The 21,028-nt window shown below is 45.6% G+C and overlaps 1 protein-coding gene across 3 annotated transcripts in view; it reads right to left on the reverse strand.

Annotated features, from left to right (window-relative positions):
* CCDC61 (coiled-coil domain containing 61) overlaps nucleotides 1-21,028 on the reverse strand; it is a 934,642-nt gene that overhangs the window by 163,362 nt on the left and 750,252 nt on the right. For all 3 annotated transcript variants that reach the window (XM_044087587.1, XM_044087502.1, XM_044087417.1), the window contains exon 11: nucleotides 16,418-16,484. In XM_044087587.1, coding sequence (XP_043943522.1) covers nucleotides 16,418-16,484 — 67 coding nt within the window. The remainder of the gene's footprint in view (nucleotides 1-16,417; nucleotides 16,485-21,028) is intronic.

Here is a 21,028-nt window from a genome sequence, read left to right on the forward strand (position 1 = left end):
GAAAATCCGACTGCAGTTGTATATCTATCGGACATCTACATTTATGGTAGGTACAAAACTGTACTATGTCCTTCAAGAATGCAACTGCAGTCATAACATATGGGTTGAATACCATAGCCATGCTGGGGGTGGATGGAACTAAGAAAGGGATGGTGTAGCTAAAATGCCCTGCAGGACTGCCGAAGCAAAGCCTGCTCGGGATCTGGAGTATAAAGGCAGGTTGTAGTGCTTGGTAAATGTATGCACGGAGCTCCATGTAGCAGCCTCTAGAATGTCCTTTGTAGCCACTCCTCTTAGGAAAGCTGTGGATGTGGCTATAGCTCTGGTGGAGTGTGGCCTAATATTGGCTGGCACACCTTTTCCATGAAAAGAATAGCAGAATCTGATGCAGTGTCCAATCCATTTTGAAATTGTTTGTTTGGAGATTGCTTTTCCTTGTACTCCAGAAGCATAGGCTACAAACAGTTGGTCAGACTTTCTGGTGGCCTTAGTCTGTCCAAGTAGTAGCGTAGTTGCCTGTGTATCTCCAAAGTATGCAGCAGTTTTTCCCCCCTGTTTTGAGGATTGGGGAAGAAAGTAGGCAGGTGAATGGCTTGATTTAGAGACACCCTGGAAATTACTTTTGGCATAAATGAAGGATTGGTTCTTAGAGAGACTCTGTCCTGATGAAAAATGAGAAAAGGAGGTTACTGCCATGAGTGCCTGTATCTCCGAGACTCTTCTTGCTGATGTGACTGCCAATAGGAAAACCGTTTTCCATGAGAGAAATTGCATTTCTGAAGTTGCTGCTGGTTCAAAGGGAGGAAGAGTTAATTTTTCCAAGATGAAAATGAGGTCCCATGCAGGTACTGGCGGTTTTCTGGGAGGTTTGATATTCTTTATCCCTCTTAGGAACTGTCTTAGCAAAGGATGTGAAAACACAGGTGGATCACAATTGTATTTTGCTGAGATTGCTGAGGCGTGAATCTTTATGGAAGAATATGAGAGACCAGTATGAAACATTTCTGCCAAGTATTCCTATATCTGAGGTATACTCAGTACTGTTGTATCCTGACCCCTGTTGGCATTCCAGATGATGAATCTCTTCCACTTGGCTGAATAGGTTTTTCTGGTGGAAGGTCTGCGTGCTTCCAGTAAGATCTCTTGAACTTTTTTGGAAAGAGAGATATTGGAAGGGGTTATGGTATCCTCCAGGCTGTCAGATGCAGTGTTTTCAGGTTTTGATGAACAGTCCTGTAATTGTGTTGTGTTAGAAGCAGAGGCCATAGGGGCAGAGGCCACGGTTTGGTCCGAGTTATGCTCAACAGCAATGGGTGCCAGTGCTGCCTTGGCCAGTCTGGAGCTATCAAAAAGCCTGTTGGTTGTTCTGCTTTGATCTTCAGTATCATCTTGGTCAGCAGTGGTAGAGGAGGGAATGCATAAATTGTTAGGAAATTCCAGCTGAAGGAGAGAGCATCCGTTTTCCAGGCTAGAGGATGGTGGGTCCTTGTACAGAACTTTTCCAGGTGATGATTGTCCGCCAGTACATTGTCCTTGCCTGGCACAAACTGGGATTGCAAATGTATCTTCAGACTCAGGGATTTTTTCCCAGAGAATCATTGTTAGTCTGCAGAGGGGATAAGAATGAGTGCCTCCCTGCTTGTTTATATACCACATAACAGTGGTGTTGTCTGTCCTTATTAGCAAATGTCCTTGTTGTAGTGATTTTTCGAAAGTCTCGATTACATGTATCACTGCCAACATCTCTTTCTGGTTTATGTGCAGATGTCTTTCCCTTGGTGTCCATTGACCTTGAATGCATCTGCCCTCCATGTGCGCCCCCCATCCATGATCTGAGGCGTCTGTTGTAATCATTTGACCTGCTCGAGGTTTGTTGAAAGACATGCCTTTGTTTAACTGACTTGCTTGAGCCCACCACAAAAATTCTCTTTGCAGACATGGAATGAGTGGGATTATGTCCTCTAGGCTTTGGCTGTGTTGGGACCATAAGCTTTTTAAGTACCACTGCAGCTTTCTCATATGAAGTCTTGCCAAAGGTATCAGAAGAATGCAAGATGCCATGAACCCCAGGGCCTGCAGGATTTTCCTTGCAGTCAGCTGGGAGAGCTTTGCTAGGCCTTTGAAGTACTCTGGTAACTGCTGTTGTTTTTCCTCTGTGAGATAGGCCATTTGTATTTTTGTGTCCAGTTTGGCTCCTAGGAAAATAATCTGTTGGGATGGCAGTAGTCTTGATTTCTGAATGTTGACTGTGTATCCCAAGGCCTGTAGTAATTGAATGACATAGTCCAAGTCTGCTATTAAGGTTTGTTTGTTGTTTGCTTGTATGAGGCAGTCATCCAGATAGGGGTATATTTGAATCCCCTGGAGTCTGCAGTGTGCCACTACTGATGCCAGGCATTTCGTGAACACTCTGGGCGCAGTAGATAAGCCAAACGGCAATGCTGAGAATTGATAATGCTCTGTCCCTGCAAGAAATCTGAGGTATCTTCTGCAGCTTTGTCTGATTGGGACATGCAGGTATGCCTCCTTGAGGTCCAGAGTGACCAGCCAAGACCCCTTGCCCAGCATGGGAAGGAGTTGCTGCAACGTCAGCATTCTGAACTTTGGCACAATGAGAAAAAGTATTTAGAGTAGACAAGTCCAGTATAGGCCTCCATTTGTTTTCTTTTCTTGGAACAAGGAACAGTCTTGAATAAAATCCCTGGCCTTGTTCTTGAGGAGGAACCTTTTCTATTGCTTTTATACTTAACAGCTTTGAAACTTGAATGAGTGCCTCTGCCCTTTGATGATGTGGCAGGTTTGGCATGCCTTGTCTTATTGGTAAAGTATGGAAGTGGAATCTGTAACCTTTGTCTATAAATCCAGAATCCAGTTGTCCTTGGTTAAGATATGCCAGTTGTTTGAGAATAAGGATAATTTTCCGCCCAAAGGTGCTTCTCTTTGATCCTTTGTAGGCGGTATGAAAGCCAAGTCATTGTGATTGTCCTTGTGGTGCAGCTTGACTGCCTGCGCCACTTCTTTGATTTGGTGGTTGCCATTGGCGGCCCCTGTAGGAGCCTCGATATTGCCCTCTACCTCGGGCACGCCTGTTTTTTCCCCTTTGAGACTTGTCAGTGTCTGGAAAGGACCAATTCATTGACGGCCAATTCCTGCTGAATCTGGGTGGCTGAACCTGGAGGAAATCTTTGACTGTCTGTACTGATTTAGCTTTTTCCTCAATGGACTTCAACACATCTTGTGCATTAGCACCAAAAAGCTTCTGTTTTTCCAGAGGTGCATCAAGTAACTTTACTTTAACATGGTCTGGCAGTGGCTGATCTTTTAACCAAGCATGTCTACGTATCACAGCCCCAGTCATAGCTGCCCTACATGAAGCCTCCAATGCATCATAACCACACTGAAGAAAATTATTGCTAACCTGCTAAGAGTTATGTACTAGATCCTGCAATGCCTTTCTATCAATAGGCTCAGGAGAGGCTAGCTTTTTCTGTAAATCATCCAGTAAAAAATCCTGGTACTGAAACATATGAAAAAGGCAGTTAAGAGACCTCATGGCCAGGGTGGTAGAGGTATAAACTTTTTTACCCCATCTCTCCAGGGACCTAGCTTCCCTATCCGCTGGCAGGGGATTTTTGGCAGTGGAAGTAGCCACTCCCTTGGGGCCCTGTGAAATAGTTTCTAGATCCACAGAGTGGGCCTTAAAGAGATGTTTGTGAGTGTCAGGGACCCTATAATATCTGTCTGGCTTGACAGGAGCAGGAGGGAGAGAATCAGGGTTAGCACTGGAGTCAGAGAAAACATCATCCAAGACATCCATAACTGGAGGGATAGCTAAAGGTCTGTGCTGGGGTAGCTTGAGGAAGGTACGTAGCCTTTTCCTGGAATCAGAAAATTCCTGACCCTGCCATTTAAAATGTTCCCTCATAGAGTGCAGGACTTCACCGAACGAGAAATCCTCTGGAGGAGAGGCAGAGGGAATTGATTCCTCAGCATCAGAATCCTCATAGGCCTGGAAGGATTCTTCTTGGGTATCAGAATGCTCAGAATCCCCAGAGGCTTCATCTGAAGAGAGGTTGTCAGCTTGCTCAGTTCTGGGCCTTTTCTCTGCAGGCGGCTGAGAACCTCTGTCTGGATGAGGCTGAGACCCCCTGATAAGAGAAATAAGATCTGCAGCAAGAGACATGATCTGTTTATCAGAAGAAGGGGCCTGGGCAGTAGGTTTAGGATGGGCCTTGGCCTGGCTGGTGGCCTTAGCACGTGCAATGGCCTTGATGGACATGGATACAGGAGGCCTAGCAGCCCCACGTGCAGGAGTAACCTTGTCTACAGGAATGGTGTCGGGTAGATCCAGAGCTTCGGTTTCCGGAGGAAAATCAACAACCGGCACTGGAGAAGTCTCCGAGACCGAAGGACGTGTTAATGCTGTGTCGTCGGCCTGGAGCGGTTGAATTACCGCTTCCGAAGGGACCAAAGCACTAGCGGAGGGTTTAGGAGGTGCATCGGTGGAGGACGCAGGTCGAGGATGTCGGTCCCGGTCCTTTCGTTTTTTGGTAGATTGAGTTGTCGGTTGATCCGACGGCATGATATAAGCGAAAGATTCGCCGAAAAAGTCTTCGGCAAATTCTGCCCGGCGCCTGAGAGTGCGCTTATTAAAGCAAGCACAGGCAGCACAGGCCGAGACGACGTGGTCTGGGCCCAGGCAAGGGAGGCAGTAAGAATGGAAGTCCTTATGAGGTATTTGTTTACCACAAGACAAACAATTATTAACTTTCTCAATTTGTTCTGACATCGGCTGAGGCAAGAAAAAATGTTCCCGAACGGGGTACTTAGCTTTTAGATGACTTCGGTACTGAAAACACAGGAGCTGACCGACCGGCACTTGCGAACTGCTTCTGGCACCGCGCGGCAAGAAAGACTGAAGAAGATGGCGTCGGCCGATGCCTTTATACTCCAGCCGTTCTGACGTCGGAGAGTAGGCGACACCAGCCGACGCCGGACCCAGACTTTGGAATCCGGCCGACCGAGGGCTGCCTGAGGCAGGACAACCCATATGTTATGACTGCAGTTGCATTCTTGAAGGACATCCTCTGGATCCGTCAACAGATTCCTGAAAAGAAACAGATGAGAATCAGGAACTCTATAGTACCTGTCAGGTTTCCTGGGAGCAGGAAGAACCGAATTTGGAGACAAGGAATTTTCAAGAAAAACATCATCAACAACTTCCAGCAGAGGGGGAATAGCAAGAGGCCTATGCTGAGGTAAATCCAGAAACTACCTAATCCGTTTCTTGGATTGGGGATAATCCTGACTTTCCCATTTAAAATGTTCTCTGAAGGTATTTAAAGTATCACCAAAAGAGAAATCCACTGTAGGAGAGGCCGAAGGGATGGACTCCTCTGCATCTGAATCCTAAAGGAGAAAAAGCCTGAGAAAATTCCTCTTTATCAGCAGAAATGCTGGAAGAATCAGAACCTGAGCAGAACAAAGCCTCAGGGGAAACACCCCTACTCCTTTTAGAAGGAGGAGGCTGAGAACCCCTAATGAGAGTCAACAAATCATTAGCCATTTTAACCATTTGGGACTGAGGTGAATGAGAAGAAGCTGGAGCCTGCTTCTTCACAGGCTTACGAATGGAAGATTTACCTGCATGCCTAAAGGATTCAGGAGGCCTGGCAACCGCCAAAGTTGCAGCAGAGGCTGAAGGAAGAATTTTACTATCAGAAAGCAAAACGGAGGCCTCAGACACTGGAGACAGCTTAGCGGCCCCGGCTCCAGCAGAAGAGGCGACCAGCGACCAGTCGGAAGGCAAAACGGAGGCTGAAGGCCTAAGGGACTAGGACTCAATCAAGGCCCGCGGTTGTACACCTGCGGACTGCAGGGACTGCAAAGGCATCTCACTGGCTACCGCCTTACTGACGACCAACTTAACCTCATCAGAGGACTTAGCTTTCTGAGGCCTGTAGTGGTCCTTATCCTTACGTTTTTTTGGAACATCCGAAGCCTGAAGACCGATGGACGCCATACCAACAAACTTAGGCCAAACTCCAAAATGCCTGGCCAATATCTTAGCCCGACGACGGATAGTACGCGGATTTAAGGAGGCACAGAGATCACACTTGGGAACATCATGGTCAAGGCCTAAACAAATAATGCAATAGTAATGAAAATCTCTACGGGGAATCTGCTTTCCATAGGTAAGGCAATTATTAAGTTTTTCTGACATTCGTTAAGGCAAGAAAAGAGGATCCCCAATGCTGTAGTAGACTTCAAATCTTGTAGTCGGAAACCAACAAAGGTAAACTGCCGACCGGCACTCGTGCATGAAAAGCTATTACTTCGGGCTCTGCGGCAAGGAAGACTGAGGAAGTGACGTTGGCTGCCTCTTTTTGTATTAGACGCCCTGACGTCCTTTACAACCGATGGCAACTGACATCATTTTTACTTACCTTTGCTATTCTGGCCGACTGAGGGCTAACGGGAGCCGGATAATCCATTTGTTAGGACTGCAACAGTGAAACACGATGAACATCAAAAAAGTTGCTCTGCTGAAGGCAGCTCAATCCAAACGTAGTACAAGAACAAAAGAACTTGCCACCAAAGTAGAGACCAGCAGTATAAAACTTGGAGCGGCCCAAGGGCTAAAACATCAGACTTTATTTAAAAAGTCTGATGTGTTTAGTCCTTGGGCTGCTTCAAGTTTTATACTGCTGGTCTCTACTTTGGTGGCAAGTTCGTTCTTTTGTTTGCTGTCTAACTAATACTGGGCAAGGAAACAAAATATATTTTTCTGTTGTACTCTGATGAAGGCCTTCCATAACCTTTTTCATAGTCATGCTCAACAGGAACTGAATGAGTCAGGTATCTAGCAGACAAAGGCAAAGAAGAAATAATCTTCCTTATTTCAGAGAAAGAGAAGAAACATTGTCTGCTCTTACTACATGTACTGGAGAAGACTAAGATACAATTTTGACTGGCATTTTAGCAACCCCAGTAAGGAAGTGGACATAAGACTCTCTGGTTTTGAGCTTGTTTTGAACTAGGACCTGGAGAATCATCTTTAGTGTTATCAATTCTCTTGCTTTCTGTCACTTCTAGCCATCGTATGCTTTCTTTTCTTGTCTTTTCCCTTATCTTTATATTTAGTTTTTTAATCACAGCCTCAACTCACATGCTTACAGGAACAGACATTTAGACAGAGCTTAAGAATGCAGAGCTCTCTTACACTTTGGAAAACCAAAGCTTGGTTTTCCTATTCCTAAAAGTGTTAGAAGTAAAATCCCCACAAAGTTCACACTTCTTCAAATGCTCCTCTTTCAAACACATAACATGTTTATCTTGGAGCAGAATTACATGCACACACACTTCCATTTTTGATAGCTCTACTATATATTATTTACCAGTCAAAAAACACACCAAGAATCAAAGCTGATGAACTATTGCAGAGAAAAATCACTTAGCAATTCTGTAATTGATGAACAGACAGAAAATCAGTCATTACTATCAGTCAGTAAAAAAAAATAAATAAAAATAACAGGGTACACATGATACGAGTTAAAGTGATCCAACAGTAAACTTTATTTATTCATATATTTGCTGTTGCAAAAGAGAGTAAAATCCCATGAGTGGAGGAGCTCCCTGGTCAGTCTCAGTAAGAAGCTGAGATCCCTTATAGGATCCTCTAAAGCTAGCTACGAAAACAAAATCACCACTGATTCTAAGGGCAACCACAAAGAATAGCTATGTCAAGAATCTCAATGGTAACACCAAGATCTGCTCTAAGTTACAGCACAATGGCATGAAAATTACAGAACCAACTGATATTGCCAACATCCTGGCAGATAGGTTCAGTGCTAACTTTATCCCCCTCTCTCACCCCCTAAAGCGCCCATATCTGTACAGGAAGAATGCAGAGTCCTTGTAATCACATCTATGCAGATAACAGCTGCACACTCTAAAACCAAAAACACTGCATCCGTGGGACCTGACAACATCCCAGGCTGCGTTTTACACGAACTTCAGAATGAACTGGCTCCCACCTAAGCACCGTGTTCAATCATAGTCTCACGTCAGGCTTTGTGCCCACTGAATGGCATACAGCAACAGTTATCCCACTGAATGGTGCACAGCAGCAGTTATCCCACTTCACAAAGAGGGAGCCACCACTGATCCTGGTAACTATCGCTCTATTAGCCTGACCAGCCTGGTCTGCAAGGTCATGGAACTCATAAACAAAGACATTGGTAAGCTCCAAACTCTGGACCCCACCCAGTTCAGGTTTGTGAAAGGCAGATCATGCCACCTGAACTTGATCGACTTCTTTGAGGCAGTCACCAAAGCCGTAGATGAGGGTAAGGTGGTTCACACAGCCTATCTTGACCTCGCCAAGGCTTTCGACACAATCCTCCATTCTGGAATTATAGCTAAATTCACTAAACTAGGTATAAATCCCTACGTCACAAGATGGGTTGCCAACTGGCTCACTGACAGAACCCACACTGTAAAAGTTGCAGACTCCAAATCTGACTTCAAACCAGTGACAAGTGGAGGAACCACAGGGTTCAGTCCTGGGACCTCTCCTGTTTTCTATCTACTTCTCTGAAGTACAGGCTAACACAGAAGACCTCTGGCTAATGAAGTTAGCAGATGACTGTAAACTAGGAGCGATAGTCGAGTCCCCAAATGATGTGGACATCCTACAGAAGGGCCTCACTGAGACAGATGCCTGGTGTCAGAGGCATGGCCTCAAGCTCAATGCAAAAAAGTGTATTGCCATTACCTTTGGTAAAAACTCTGTACCCATGAACTACCGCATAAACGGCAGTCTACTTAATGTTGAATGTGTGATAAGAGACCTTGGGACCCAGGTGGACAGTAGTCTCTCCTTTGATAATCACATCACCACAGTAGTCAGGAAATCCTTCTATGTGGCACACCTCATCACAAAAGGGTTCTCATCCAGGAAAAAAAAAAGAGTTCATTGTTCCCCTCTACTCGGCACTCATTATTCCCATTATAAAGTACAACGGCCCTTTTGGAATGTACCTCACAAGACATCTGCAGCAGCTGGAAAGGCTGCAGAAGTACCCCACAAAGAGGATTATTGATGCCCTACACTGACCGTCTCAAAAAACTCCAGCTTTACTCTGCAGCATATCGCCTACTTCGTGGAGATCTCTGCCTAACATATAAAGCTATGTTAAACCCAGAGCTGTTGGACATGCTACACCTAAAGAAATACCAATCCCTCCGAGCTATACGCTCTAGGGACATAAACCTTGTCACTGCAATAAACAGGACATGCTGGAGGGATAGATTCCTGTCCCAGAAACTTACTATACTCTGGAACAAGATACCCATCTATGTCAAGCAAAGTTCCTCATTAGCACGCTTCAAGAAAAATCTTGATGAGTGGATGGGAAATAGGAAATACACCCCGGGGATCACTTCTGTGGCTCTGCTCAACAGGGGCACAGGAAATTAACTTTCTTGGGTGGCATAAGCCAGGGAACCTTGTTGGCTAGGCTTACTTAGGCCCTTGGGCCAATAGCCTAGTAACTACCTATGAACCTATTTAATTTTTATTTGGACTGAATAAAATAAGAAGTTATGTATCTACCATAACGTTCCATGTTAGTTGTCTTCTCTCGCCTTCTTTCTTGCTGGATGGGTTCGGAGCCGATCCTCGGCTCCGACTCGGCACTTGCTAAGCTCGAGAGATAATTTTACCAGCTCGAGGCAACTCTATTTCCCATGATGCAAGGCGGAGACTACCCAGATCTCGTTTGGTAGCTAAGGAAATTATGAATATATTCTTCCAACTGAAAAGGAGGAAGAAAAGTAACAATCATAATCCTCTGAAAAGGATCAACCTAATCTAGTGACACTAGAAACTGATTAGCTAGAAAAAAGGATAAAGCCTCTTAATAGAAGAGGCATAATCTTCTCGGTCTGACCAGGCTAGGGGGATGGAGGGCGGGACACAAGAAAGAAAGCGAGAGAAGACAGCTAACATGGAACGTTATGGTAGATACATAACTTCTTAATGTTAAGTTGTCAATCTTGCCTTCATTCTTGCTGGATGGGACCGCGTCCCTAGCGCCTCTATCCTGGGTGGCTCAATGGAACAGACTCTTGAGAACGGTGGAACCAAAATTCACTCTGTCTCTGGAGGCCAAGTCTAATTTGTAATGTGAAACAAAGGTATGAGGAGAGGCCCATGTGGCTGCTGCACAAATAGTGTCTATTGGAAGTCTAGCCTGAAAAGCTGTAGATGTAGCTAGAGCTCTGGTAGAATGGGCTTTTGGCCTAGAAATCAACTCTTTGCCTCTGAGCTGATAAATGTAAGTAATCTCAGAAAACAGCCATCTAGATAAAGTCACCTTGGAAACTGGAAGGCCTTTCCTGTTCTCTGCATAGGATAGAAACAGTTGATCAGATTTCCCAAAATGTTTAGTTTTGTCTAGATAATATCTGAGCTGGCGGTGAACATCAAGACAATGTAATTTTTGTTCCGCTCTATCAGAATAATTTGGGAAAAACACTGGAAGATCAATGGATTGATTTAGGTTCGTCTGCGATGCCACTTTGGGTAAGAAAGATGGATTAGTCCTTAGAGATACCTTGTCTTTGTGGAAAATTAAGTAGGGAGGACGAATGCAGAGAGCATGAAGCTCAGATACTCTCCTGGCAGAAATAATGGCGACTAGAAAGAGTGTCTTCCAAGAAAGAAATTTCAACGAACAGGCAGCCGCAGGTTCGAAAGGGGGGGGAATCAAGGATGTTAAAATTAAATTTAGATCCCACTGTGGTGGGGGGTCTCTAATCGGAGGTTTAAGTAAAAAGATACCTCGAAGGAATGCCTTGCAAAATTTATGTGACATAATGTTGTGGTCCAAAAGGCCTATATGAAAATTCGAAATGGCTGCCAGCTGAACTTTTACTGTGGAGGAAGAGGATCCTGAATGAAAAATCTCAGCTAGGAAGTCCAAGACCGAATGAATCGGAGCAGTATTGGGGTCTATGTTCCTAGCTTTTGCCCAGAAGGAGAAACGTTGCCATTTACTAGTGTAAATCCTTCTGGTAGAGGATTTTAGGGAAGCTACTATGATATCCCGGACGGGATTAGAAATCATAGGGAGCCTGGCTAAGGATGGAAGTGGAGCAACCAAGCAGTGAGGTTGAGAGAAGGTATGGATTGGTGCAGCTGCCCCGACTGGTGGGTCAGAAGATCTGGAACCGGGTCCAGATGCCATGGCTGTACCAAGAGATCACGATGTAGGAACGGAAACCATATCTGTCGAGGCCAATAAGGGACAATGAGAATCAACTTGGCTCTCAAGGCGGTTGCTTTCTGAATTACTTGAGGTATCAGCGGAAAGGGGGGAAAGGCATAAAGAAGTCCCCGGGGCCAATCTTGGGTTAGAGCGTCTCTGGGGGGATGGCCTGGAAGGGGGAAGAGAGAGAAGAAGTCTGGGCATTTGCTGTTTTGAGGTGTAGCAAAAGGGTCGCAGCAAGGAAGGCCCCACTCCTGAAAAATCTCTTCCGTCACTGATTGTTTGAGAGACTACTCGTGAGGCATGAGAATAGCTCTGCTCAACCTGTCCGCTATGATGTTGGATTTCCCGGGGATATGCATTGCTATCAGAAACCGCTGAGAAGAGATTGCCCATTGCTAAAGTCTGAGAGCCTCTCAACACAGTGGATAGGACTTGGTTCCGCCCTGTTTGTTGATATACCACACTACGGACAAATTGTCCGTTTGGACTGCAATAGTTCCCAGGGGAAGAGAGTCGTTGAGGGCTTGCAACGTTAAAAGCACTGCTCTCATCTCTAGGACATTTATGTGCAGATGGTATTCATAAGGTTGCCAAGTGCCATGGACCATCCTGCCCTGATAATGCCCCCCCCACCCGATCAAGGAGGCGTCCGATGTAACCGTGACGACTGGGGCAGGAGGAACAAAGGGTCTGCCCTGATGGACTTGAGGGGACGATATCCACCAGGTCAGATGCCTTTTGCAAGTTGGAGTGATTATGATCCTGTGACGCATGGGTAGTTGTTGAAAGGACCATTGGGCGAATAGCATCCATTGTAGAAGACGCATGTAAAAACGGGCGAAGGGAGGAAGTGCTATGGCGGCCGCCATAAGACCCAATACTTTCAGAGCAAATCTGGCCTGAATTTTGTAGCTGAGAAGAATCACCTGGATGTGACTTTGAATGTCCAAGATCCTTTGGTCTGTTAACTTTGCTGAAAGTTGTACGGTGTCCAATTTTGCGCCTATAAAAGTAATAGATTGACAAGGCGACAAGGCAGATTTTTTCGAAATTTATAGAAAGCCCTCTGCAAATGTGAATGGTGTAATCTCTGGCCTGGAGAAGTTGATGCCTGGTGGTGGCAGTGAGGAGCCAGTCGTCTAGATATGGAAACACCTGGAATCCTTGACGTCTCAGGTGAGCCGTAACTGCTGCCATACATTTGGTGAACACTCTGGGGGCTGTAGTGAGTCCAAAGGGCAGGGCCCTGAATTGGAAGTGACTGGTCCCCAGCCGAAAGTGGAGAAATCTTCTGGAGCACCTGTGAATTTTTATGTGATAGTACGCATCCTGAAGATCTACCGAGCACATCCAATTGTCCTTGCCCAGAAAGGGTAGAATGGACTGAAACTTGGCCATCCGGAATCTTGTTTTCTTTACAAACTTGTTTAGTTTGCTCAGATCTAATATTGGTCTCCAGTCCCCTGTCTTTTTTGGAACTAAAAAGAACCTTGAGTAGATTCCGGATCCTATTTGGTCTGCTGGGACTGGCTGGATGGCTCTTTTTGCTAGCAGTCTTGATATCTCTGGTACTGCTAGTTCCCTTAGACTGGGTGGAATGTCTGGAAGGGTTCCCTTTTGCTGAATTGGGGTTTGAATAAAGGGAATTTTGTAACCCTCGGATATAATCGACTGTACCCATTTGTCTTGAGAAAGGGAAAACCAGGCTATTGGGTACAGCGATAATCTTCCCCCGACTGCCTCCGAAGGTGGACAATCGGGCAACATCTCAGGGATGCTGGAAGGGTTTGTCAGAAAGAGGCTCTCTGCTACCCTGATTCTGTGGACCCTCTCTGCCCCTAGGGCAGCGTCTGTTGCCTCTGGGGGTAAACTGACCTCGTGCGTCAGGCGTGACTCCTTGAGATTTGCGGAACCACATTTTCCCTCCCTTCTGATCTTTTGGGTAAGGTCTTGAAGGGGTGGAGAAACGGGCTCCTACGGCAGAAAGCGTCTTGCCATCTTGTTCGCATCTAGTCAAAGTGTCTTTCACTTGAGGTCCAAACAAGGTCAAACCATCAAAAGGGGAGTTTGTGAAGGACGCCTTGAAGGGGTCTGCAAAATTACAAAGCCGCATCCAGGACTGACGCCTTAAAGCCACTCCTGTGCCTGTGGCCCTACTCGCTCCATCGGCTGCATAAGAAATGAGCCACATGGAGGAGTTAACAATGGAGTTAAGGATTCCTAGCTGTGAGCTAATCTTATCCTGAGACCCAGCAGCTGACGGATCCTGTAAAACTTCTCCCAACTCTTTAAGAACTTCTCTTTGAAGGCGGGTGAAGTGACACAAGTAGTTCAGCGATCGCATGGCAAAGGTCGCTGAAGAAAAAATCCGCTTGCCGTACCTGTCCATAGTCCTAGAATCCTTGTTAGGAGGATGGACAGGTACTGAAGGATCAGCTAGTTCCTTCTTGGTGGCTGCAGCCACCACCATGGCATCAACCGGGACACCTTTTGTCAAATATTGCCTATCTGGTGGGGCTGTAATAAATTTAGAAGGCCTCCTAGGAATAGGTTCCACCGAATCCGGGGCCATCCACGCCTTCCGAGCCACTACATCCATAAGAGGGTCGAAAGGCGGAGACACCCAGGAGGTGGAGGGTCGAGATCCGAACGCCTCCAGGTATACTGACTCGTCCTCGGAAGGATTAAGGGAGGGCCAGTTCCCCCTCTGTTTAAGGAGTTCAAGGATGTCTGAGAAAGAGACATCCTCAGAGGAGGACCTTGGGGATCCCTCCGACTCATCCAAGTCAGTATCAGATGTAATAGACTCGTGGGAGTCTAGATGTTTCCTCTTACATGTCCTCTTACGCGGAGGTTCACCTGACGGATCTGGAGAAACCTCGGAAGAGGAACATATTCCCAATGGGGAAACCTGAGGCGTTGGATCTCTGGGTCCGGGAGCAAGAGAGTGGGAAGAGACGTCAGCAGGCACTGTAGTGGGAGGAGCTGATGGAACTGACCGTTGACTATGCCCAGGGGCTAGTACACTCCTCATCACCTCGAAGGCTCCCCCATCAGAGAGACCGGAAGGTTCCCGCTCCGAAGAGATAGGAACCCCAGGCCTCACCGAGAGGGAAGGCTCCGAGGCAGATGTCGGGGCTGAGCTCACCAACGCTGAAGCCCCGAGAGGGAGAACGGGGTCGGACAAGGGTCCGATGCCACTCGCCCCCTCGGAGCAGACGAGAGAGACCAGACGCCCAGATCCCTCCAATGAAGGCCTCAAGGAGGAAATCGGAGCAGGGGACGACTGAGCCGAAAGGGGTGGTATCGGCTCCGAAGCTACAACAGTCACGGCTCCGAGGAGCTCCGGCTCCGAGCTCTGTAAGAGAGTCGAAGGAGGAATGTTAGGTGGATGTGAAATAGCTACCGTCTGTTGAGACGAGCTATGGAGCATTTGGGCCAATTCCTGAGACTAATAGTCTACTCACCACTCTCTCGAGGTCGTGATCAGACAGCCTGGACGACCGAGAAGAACGGCTCCGATGGCTCCACTCTGAGAGCAAGGGTGATCTCGGAGCCGAACGTATCGATTCCAATGAGGGGGATCGAGATCTCTTTTTAGAGATAGGTGGAGCCGAAGGAGCAGAGGATACGTCGGCTCCGGCCAGAGCTGACACTGAGTGTCTAGATCTGGCAGTATCGGTGCTGGATGGAGCCGATACTGTGACTTCTAGCATGGAAGGATCGGCTCCGGCCAGAGCCGATCTCGACACTAAAGAAGTTGAACCAGTAGCCGACGGCTTGGGACTTGCAGCCGAAGGCTTAACAGGTTTCGAGGGCTTCCCCGGAGCTGACTTAGTCGGGGAGCTCTCAGGCTTTAATAAGCCCCTCAATATTAACTTATTTCTGCGCTCCTGCAGGACTCTTGGGCTGAAGGCATGACAGATAGCACAAGAGTCCTGCAGGTGCAGAGGTCCCAGGCAGTAAACACAAGAAGTGTGACCGTCTGTCAGAGACATCTTCTGACAGCACGAGTCACACTTCTTGAAGCCTGAGTTTTTTTTCTCCTTCGACATAGCTGTGTCGAGGGAACACAAGTTGACAGGAAAAAACACAAACACACACACACAAATAACACCCAATCCAAAAATGTAAACTTAACAGGGATACAACACTCAAACAGACTCAAAAATCCCTGACAGGAAAATTTAGGAAAGGGAAAGGCCTAAGGCCTAAGGCCTAACCTAGGGAAGGGGATAAATAACCCGAAAAAAAGTGAACAATAATGGGAATAGGGTTAAAATAAACGTTAAAGGTCACAAAACTACTAGGGTTATGAAAAATAAAAGGGATGAGACTTAAAGTCTTATTATAAGGAAAAACTTACCTAGAGCTGGTAAAAGAGGCACCTCATTAGCGAAGCGGCAAATGAGATCTGGGTAGTCTCCGCCTTGCATCATGGGAAATAGGGTTGCCTTGAGCTGGTAAAATTAGCTCTCGAGCTTAGCAAGTGCCGAGTCGGAGTCGAGGATCGGCTCCGAACCCATCCAGCAAGAATGAAGGCGAGGTTGACAACTTAACATGATATCTGTGACAAAGCCATAACATAAAAGAAAAGGGTGGGGTGATAGCATCAAATGCCCAGAGTGGGGCAGAGGACTGCAGTAAAAACGTGCCATAAAAGATCTACAACAATGAAAAGATGAGACCTGAATGTTGATTTGGAACGTAGCAATGACATACACAAAAAAAGCCCCAAATATAAAAAATAACAGACCAGAAACATTTTCACACAGAATAAAAGAATTTGGACAAACCCAGCCTGGAGCAGTTTTGATAACCTTGCTGAATGTGCAACAAAAGAGATCTAGAGGAAAAGCCTGTTGAAAGAGCTCCATGGGAAAAGTGGAGGGGCTTGCAGCTTGGAAAAATCTGAGATGTCAAGCTAACTAAAGTCCTGTGTCTTTTTATATCATTGATATTATGGAAACTACTCAACAGATTGTTATATTCTCAAATGTGCTTAAGGTGTGGATACAGAACTGTATCTGCGCAATGCACAGCTTTTGCAAGAATCTGTTCTCAGAGCTAAAAAAAATCTTCAGCCAAAATTATATAAATGTTGTTAATATCAGCACATTTAAAGCACAAAGTATTTTTACCATGTTGGGATTGTGCCACAGATTTGTTCCAAGCACTCGTCCAGCTCTTCTCTCTCTCTGGCCTTCACTAAGATAACAAAATACTTTAGTTAAAATGTGGACAAATAATGAAAACTGTACTAAAATGGTACAATTTAAAAAAGTTACAATCTTGAAAACTCAACAACAAATGTAGCTGTTTGTACATTAATAATAAGAAAGCAAACTGGGGGTATTCAACTTACTTATCATTATGGTGAATATTTTCAGAGAGGATCATGAAACAAGTCAATGTTTAGCACTGACAGATACTTGTGACATTCAAGCCAGACTCTCCAAGCTGTAATTTGACTGGGACCATCCCTTTTGTCAATACCAGCATGGTTATGCTGTATAGATGCAGGCCAGCTCCACCCACCTTATCCTCAATTCTTTATCAGTAAAATCAGTGAGCTACCTGAAGATTAAATCTGCTTTACAAAAGAGAAGACCATTAAATCATCTTCGCTCCAAAAGAAAATTTATGACCTAACTTCCTTTACTGCAGACAAAACGCAATGCTCCACATTAACTGAGCAAACACTGGAAGTGGTTCAATCTCTAAGCAATAATGAAATTTTTACAAGATGCACAAGTCTGTCTTAAAGATGTAATCACAAAGAAAATGCCTCCCATAAATGTACCTTCTTTGAGCCTTCCTGTAATAAATCAATACATTAGGAATACACAATCACAAGCAGTAAAAAGGAGAATCTAACATACGGATGCCAGCTTCTAAAAAGTACAGTTTTGTACCTACCATAAATGTAGATGTCCGAACTGGATAGCATCTGCAGTCATTACAGCTGGGTTGTCCTGTCGTCAGGCAGCCCTTCAGTCGGCCGGATTCCAAAGTCCGGGTCCGGCTTCGGCTGATGTCGCCTTCACCCGACGTCATCTCTGTTGGTCTTCGGGTATAAAAGCATCAGCCGACGCCATTTTCCTCAGTGTTTCTTGCCCCAGATGCCAGAAGCCCTCTAGGAAGGCTAAAATTTTTGGAGAGAATGCCAATGTTTCCAAAAAAGGTATAGGTAAACACAAAAATAAGCATGTATGTACATATATACAAACAAATACACCATAAAAGACTCCCCCCCACCAGTTAGCTATTAGGGGGGGGGTAAACACCCTAGGAGTACCACAGAGGGGAAGGAGGGAGGGTAATCCTGACTGCAGATGCTATCCAGTTCGGACATCTACATTTATGGTAGGTACAAAACTGTACTATGTCCTTCATGGATGCATCTGCAGTCATTACAGCTGGGTAGAATACCATAGCCAACTAGGGGAGGAGGATAAAGAAAGATTATGGTGTGTTTAGGATCCCTTGCAGTACAGCAGTGGCAAACCCTGCTCGGGATCTGGAATATAGAGGCAAATTATAATGCTTGGCAAATGTATGCACGGAGGTCCAAGTAGCCGCCTCAATAATGTCTTTGGTTGCCACTCCTCGTAAGAAGGCTGTGGTAGTGGCTGTTGCCCTTGTAGAATGAGGTCTTATGTTCTGTGGAATTGGTTTTCCATGGAAGGAGTAACAGAATCGAATGCAATTTCCTATCCATTTGGAGATTGTCTGTTTGGAAATAGCTCTTCCTTCCCTTCCTGTTGCATAGGCTACAAAAAGTTGGTCAGTCTTTCTGTTGCTTTTGGTTCTGTCCAAGTAGTAGCGTAGCTGTCTATGTACATCCAAGGTATGCAATATTCTTTCCCCTCTGTTTTGTGGGTTGGGAAAGAAGGTAGGGAGGTGGATTGCCTGGTTTAAGGACACCCTAGATACCACTTTAGGCATAAAAGTTGGATTAGTCCTCATGGACACTCTATCTTGGTGGAAGATTAGGAAGGGTTGCACTGCCATTAAGGCCTGTAGTTCTGAAACCCTCCTTGCTGAAGTAATTGCCAGTAGGAAAGCAGTTTTCCAAGACAGGTATTTTAAGTCTGCTGTTGCTGCTGGTTCAAAGGGTGAAAGTGTCAACTTTTCTAGTACGAAGTTTAAGTCCCAAGTTGGCAATGGTGGTTTCCTTGGAGGTTTTACATTCTTGATTCCTCTGAGAAACTGTCTGAGTAAAGGGTGTGAAAAGACAGGTGGATCAAAGCTGTATTCTGCTGAAATAGCTGATGCATGTATTTTGATGGAGGAGTAGGACAGGCCTGAATAGAGAAGTTCGGCCAGGTACTCCAGAATATTAGGCATATCTATGTTTGAAACATCTTTTCCTCTTTCAGAACTCCAAGTGACAAACCTTTTCCATTTCCCAGCGTAGTTCCTTCTTGTTGAAGGTCTGCGTGCTTCAAGAATAATGTCTTTAACTCTTTGGGAAAGTTCTTGATTAGCTGCTGCTATGTGATGTTCCATGCAGTCAGTTGCAACGTTTTCAGGTTTGGATGTATGGTGCTGTAGTTGTTCTGAGTTAGCATCAAGGGCATCAGTGGTATTGGCCACATATTGTTCCGAGACATGCTCCTCAGCAGAGGGTACCAGTGCTGTCTTGGCCAGTTTGGAGCTATCAGGATTATCCTTGGCTGTTCCTCCTTGATTTTTAATAATACTTTGTGTATCAAGGGAAAAGGTGGGAATGCATATGCTGTTAGGCCTTTCCAGCTGAAGGAGAGAGAGTCCACTTTCCATGCTAATGGGTGGAATGTCCTTGTGCAAAATTTTTGGAGCTGGTGATTGTGGGGTGATGCGAATAGATCTATCTGAGTCATTCCCCATTTCTTTGTGATGGTCTTGAAGATGTCCGGGTGCAGGTGCCATTCGTGGGCATCGGATGTGGTTCTGCTTAATATGTCTGCTAGAGTATTTTCTTTTCCTGGTACAAATATTGCCTGTAGCTGGATGTTGTAGCTGAGTGCCAGGGTCCACAGTTCCAAAGTCAGTCTGCATAGGGGGTACGAATGAGTGCCTCCCTGTTTGTTGATGTACCACATGACTGTGGTGTTGTCTGTCCTTATCATCAACTGACCCTCTTTGAGGAATGGTCTGAACCTTTGTATTGCCAGTTTTACTGCTAGCATTTCTTTTAGGTTGATGTGCAGGTGAAGTTGGTCCTGAGTCCACAATCCTTGCACGCGTTTGTCCATCATGTGGGCCCCCCATCCTAGGTCTGAAGCGTCTGTTGTGATGTTCTGGCTTGCTTGACCTCTGCGAAAGGGAAGGCCTGGATTTGACTGGCATGCCTGAGCCCACCATAGGAACTCCTGTTTTATGCATGGAATTAGTGGGATTTCTGTTTCTAGGCTGTGCCTGTGCTGGGACCATAAATTCCTTAGGTACCACTGTAGTTTTCTCATATGAAGTCTGGCAAATGGGACCAAAATTATGCATGATGCCATGAAGCCTAAGGCCTGCAGAACCTTTCTTGCTGTTAACTTGTTCAGTTTTGTTAGTGCCAAGAAGTAAAGAGGGAGCTCTTTTTGTTTTTCTGTAGTTAGGAATGCCATTTGTCTTACTGTGTCCAATTCCGCTCCCAAGAAAGTCCTTGTCTGGGATGGTATCAGCCTTGACTTTTGTAAATTGACTGTGTATCCCAGCGCTTGTAGCAAGTAAATGACCCTTTGTAAATCTGTTGTCAACTTGCTTTTGTTGTCCCCTTGTAGTAGGCAGTCGTCCAGGTATGGGTAAATTTGAATTCCCTGTAGTCTGCAATGGGCGATTACTGATGCCAGGCATTTTGTGAATACTCTGGGCGCAGTAGATAAGCCAAAGGCAATGCTGAGAATTGATAGTGCTCTGATCCTGCAAGAAATCTGAGGTATCTTCTGCAGATTGGTCGAATAGGGACGTGCAGGTATGCCTCCTTGAGATCTAGAGTTACCAGCCAACACTCCTTGCCCAGCATGGGAAGAAGTTGCTGTAGGGTCAGCATTTTGAATTTTGGTACTATGATGTATGTATTTAAGGTGGACAGGTCGAGAATTGGTCTCCAACTTTTTTCCCTTTCTTGGAACTAGGAATAGTCTGGAGTAGAACCCCTTTCCTTGCTCTGCTGTTGGTACTTTTTCCACAGCTCTCATGTTTGTTAACTCCATTATCTGTTGTAGAGCTTCTGCTTTTTGATTTGGAGGTAGATTTGGCATTCCTCTTTTGACTGGTAAAGTGTGGAAGTGGAATCGGTAACCTTGATCTATGGTCTGTAAAATCCACTTGTCTTTTGTTATGTGGTGCCAGTTCTTTGAAAATAAAGTTAACTTTCCGCCTAGAGGAGCTGCTATTTGTTCCCTGGTAGGCGGATTTAGGATTAAGTCACTGTGGCTGTGCTGTTGTAGTGGCAGTGGTTGTGTCTGAGCCTCTGTTGTTACCTTGCCACTGTCGTCCTCTGTAGGCACCACCTCTAGATTGGTTTCTGCCTCTGGGACGTCTATTCCTGCCCTTTGAAATCTTGTGGAGTCTGGAAAGGACCAATTTTTGGCAGGCCAGTTCCTGCTAAACCTTGGGGGTTGAACCTGCAGGAAATCTTTAACCGTTTGAACTAATTTTGCTTTTTCTTCCATTTTCTTTATAACCTGCTGTGCAGGTGTACCAAACAAACTTGTCTTATCCATAGGAGCATCTAGCAACTTAGCTTTAACATGATCCGGTAGAGGTTGCTCCTT

Source organism: Protopterus annectens, chromosome 1.part0, assembly GCF_019279795.1.
Source record: "Protopterus annectens isolate FY-2018-M chromosome 1.part0, PAN1.0, whole genome shotgun sequence".
NCBI classification, from domain to species: Eukaryota; Metazoa; Chordata; order Ceratodontiformes; family Protopteridae; genus Protopterus; species Protopterus annectens.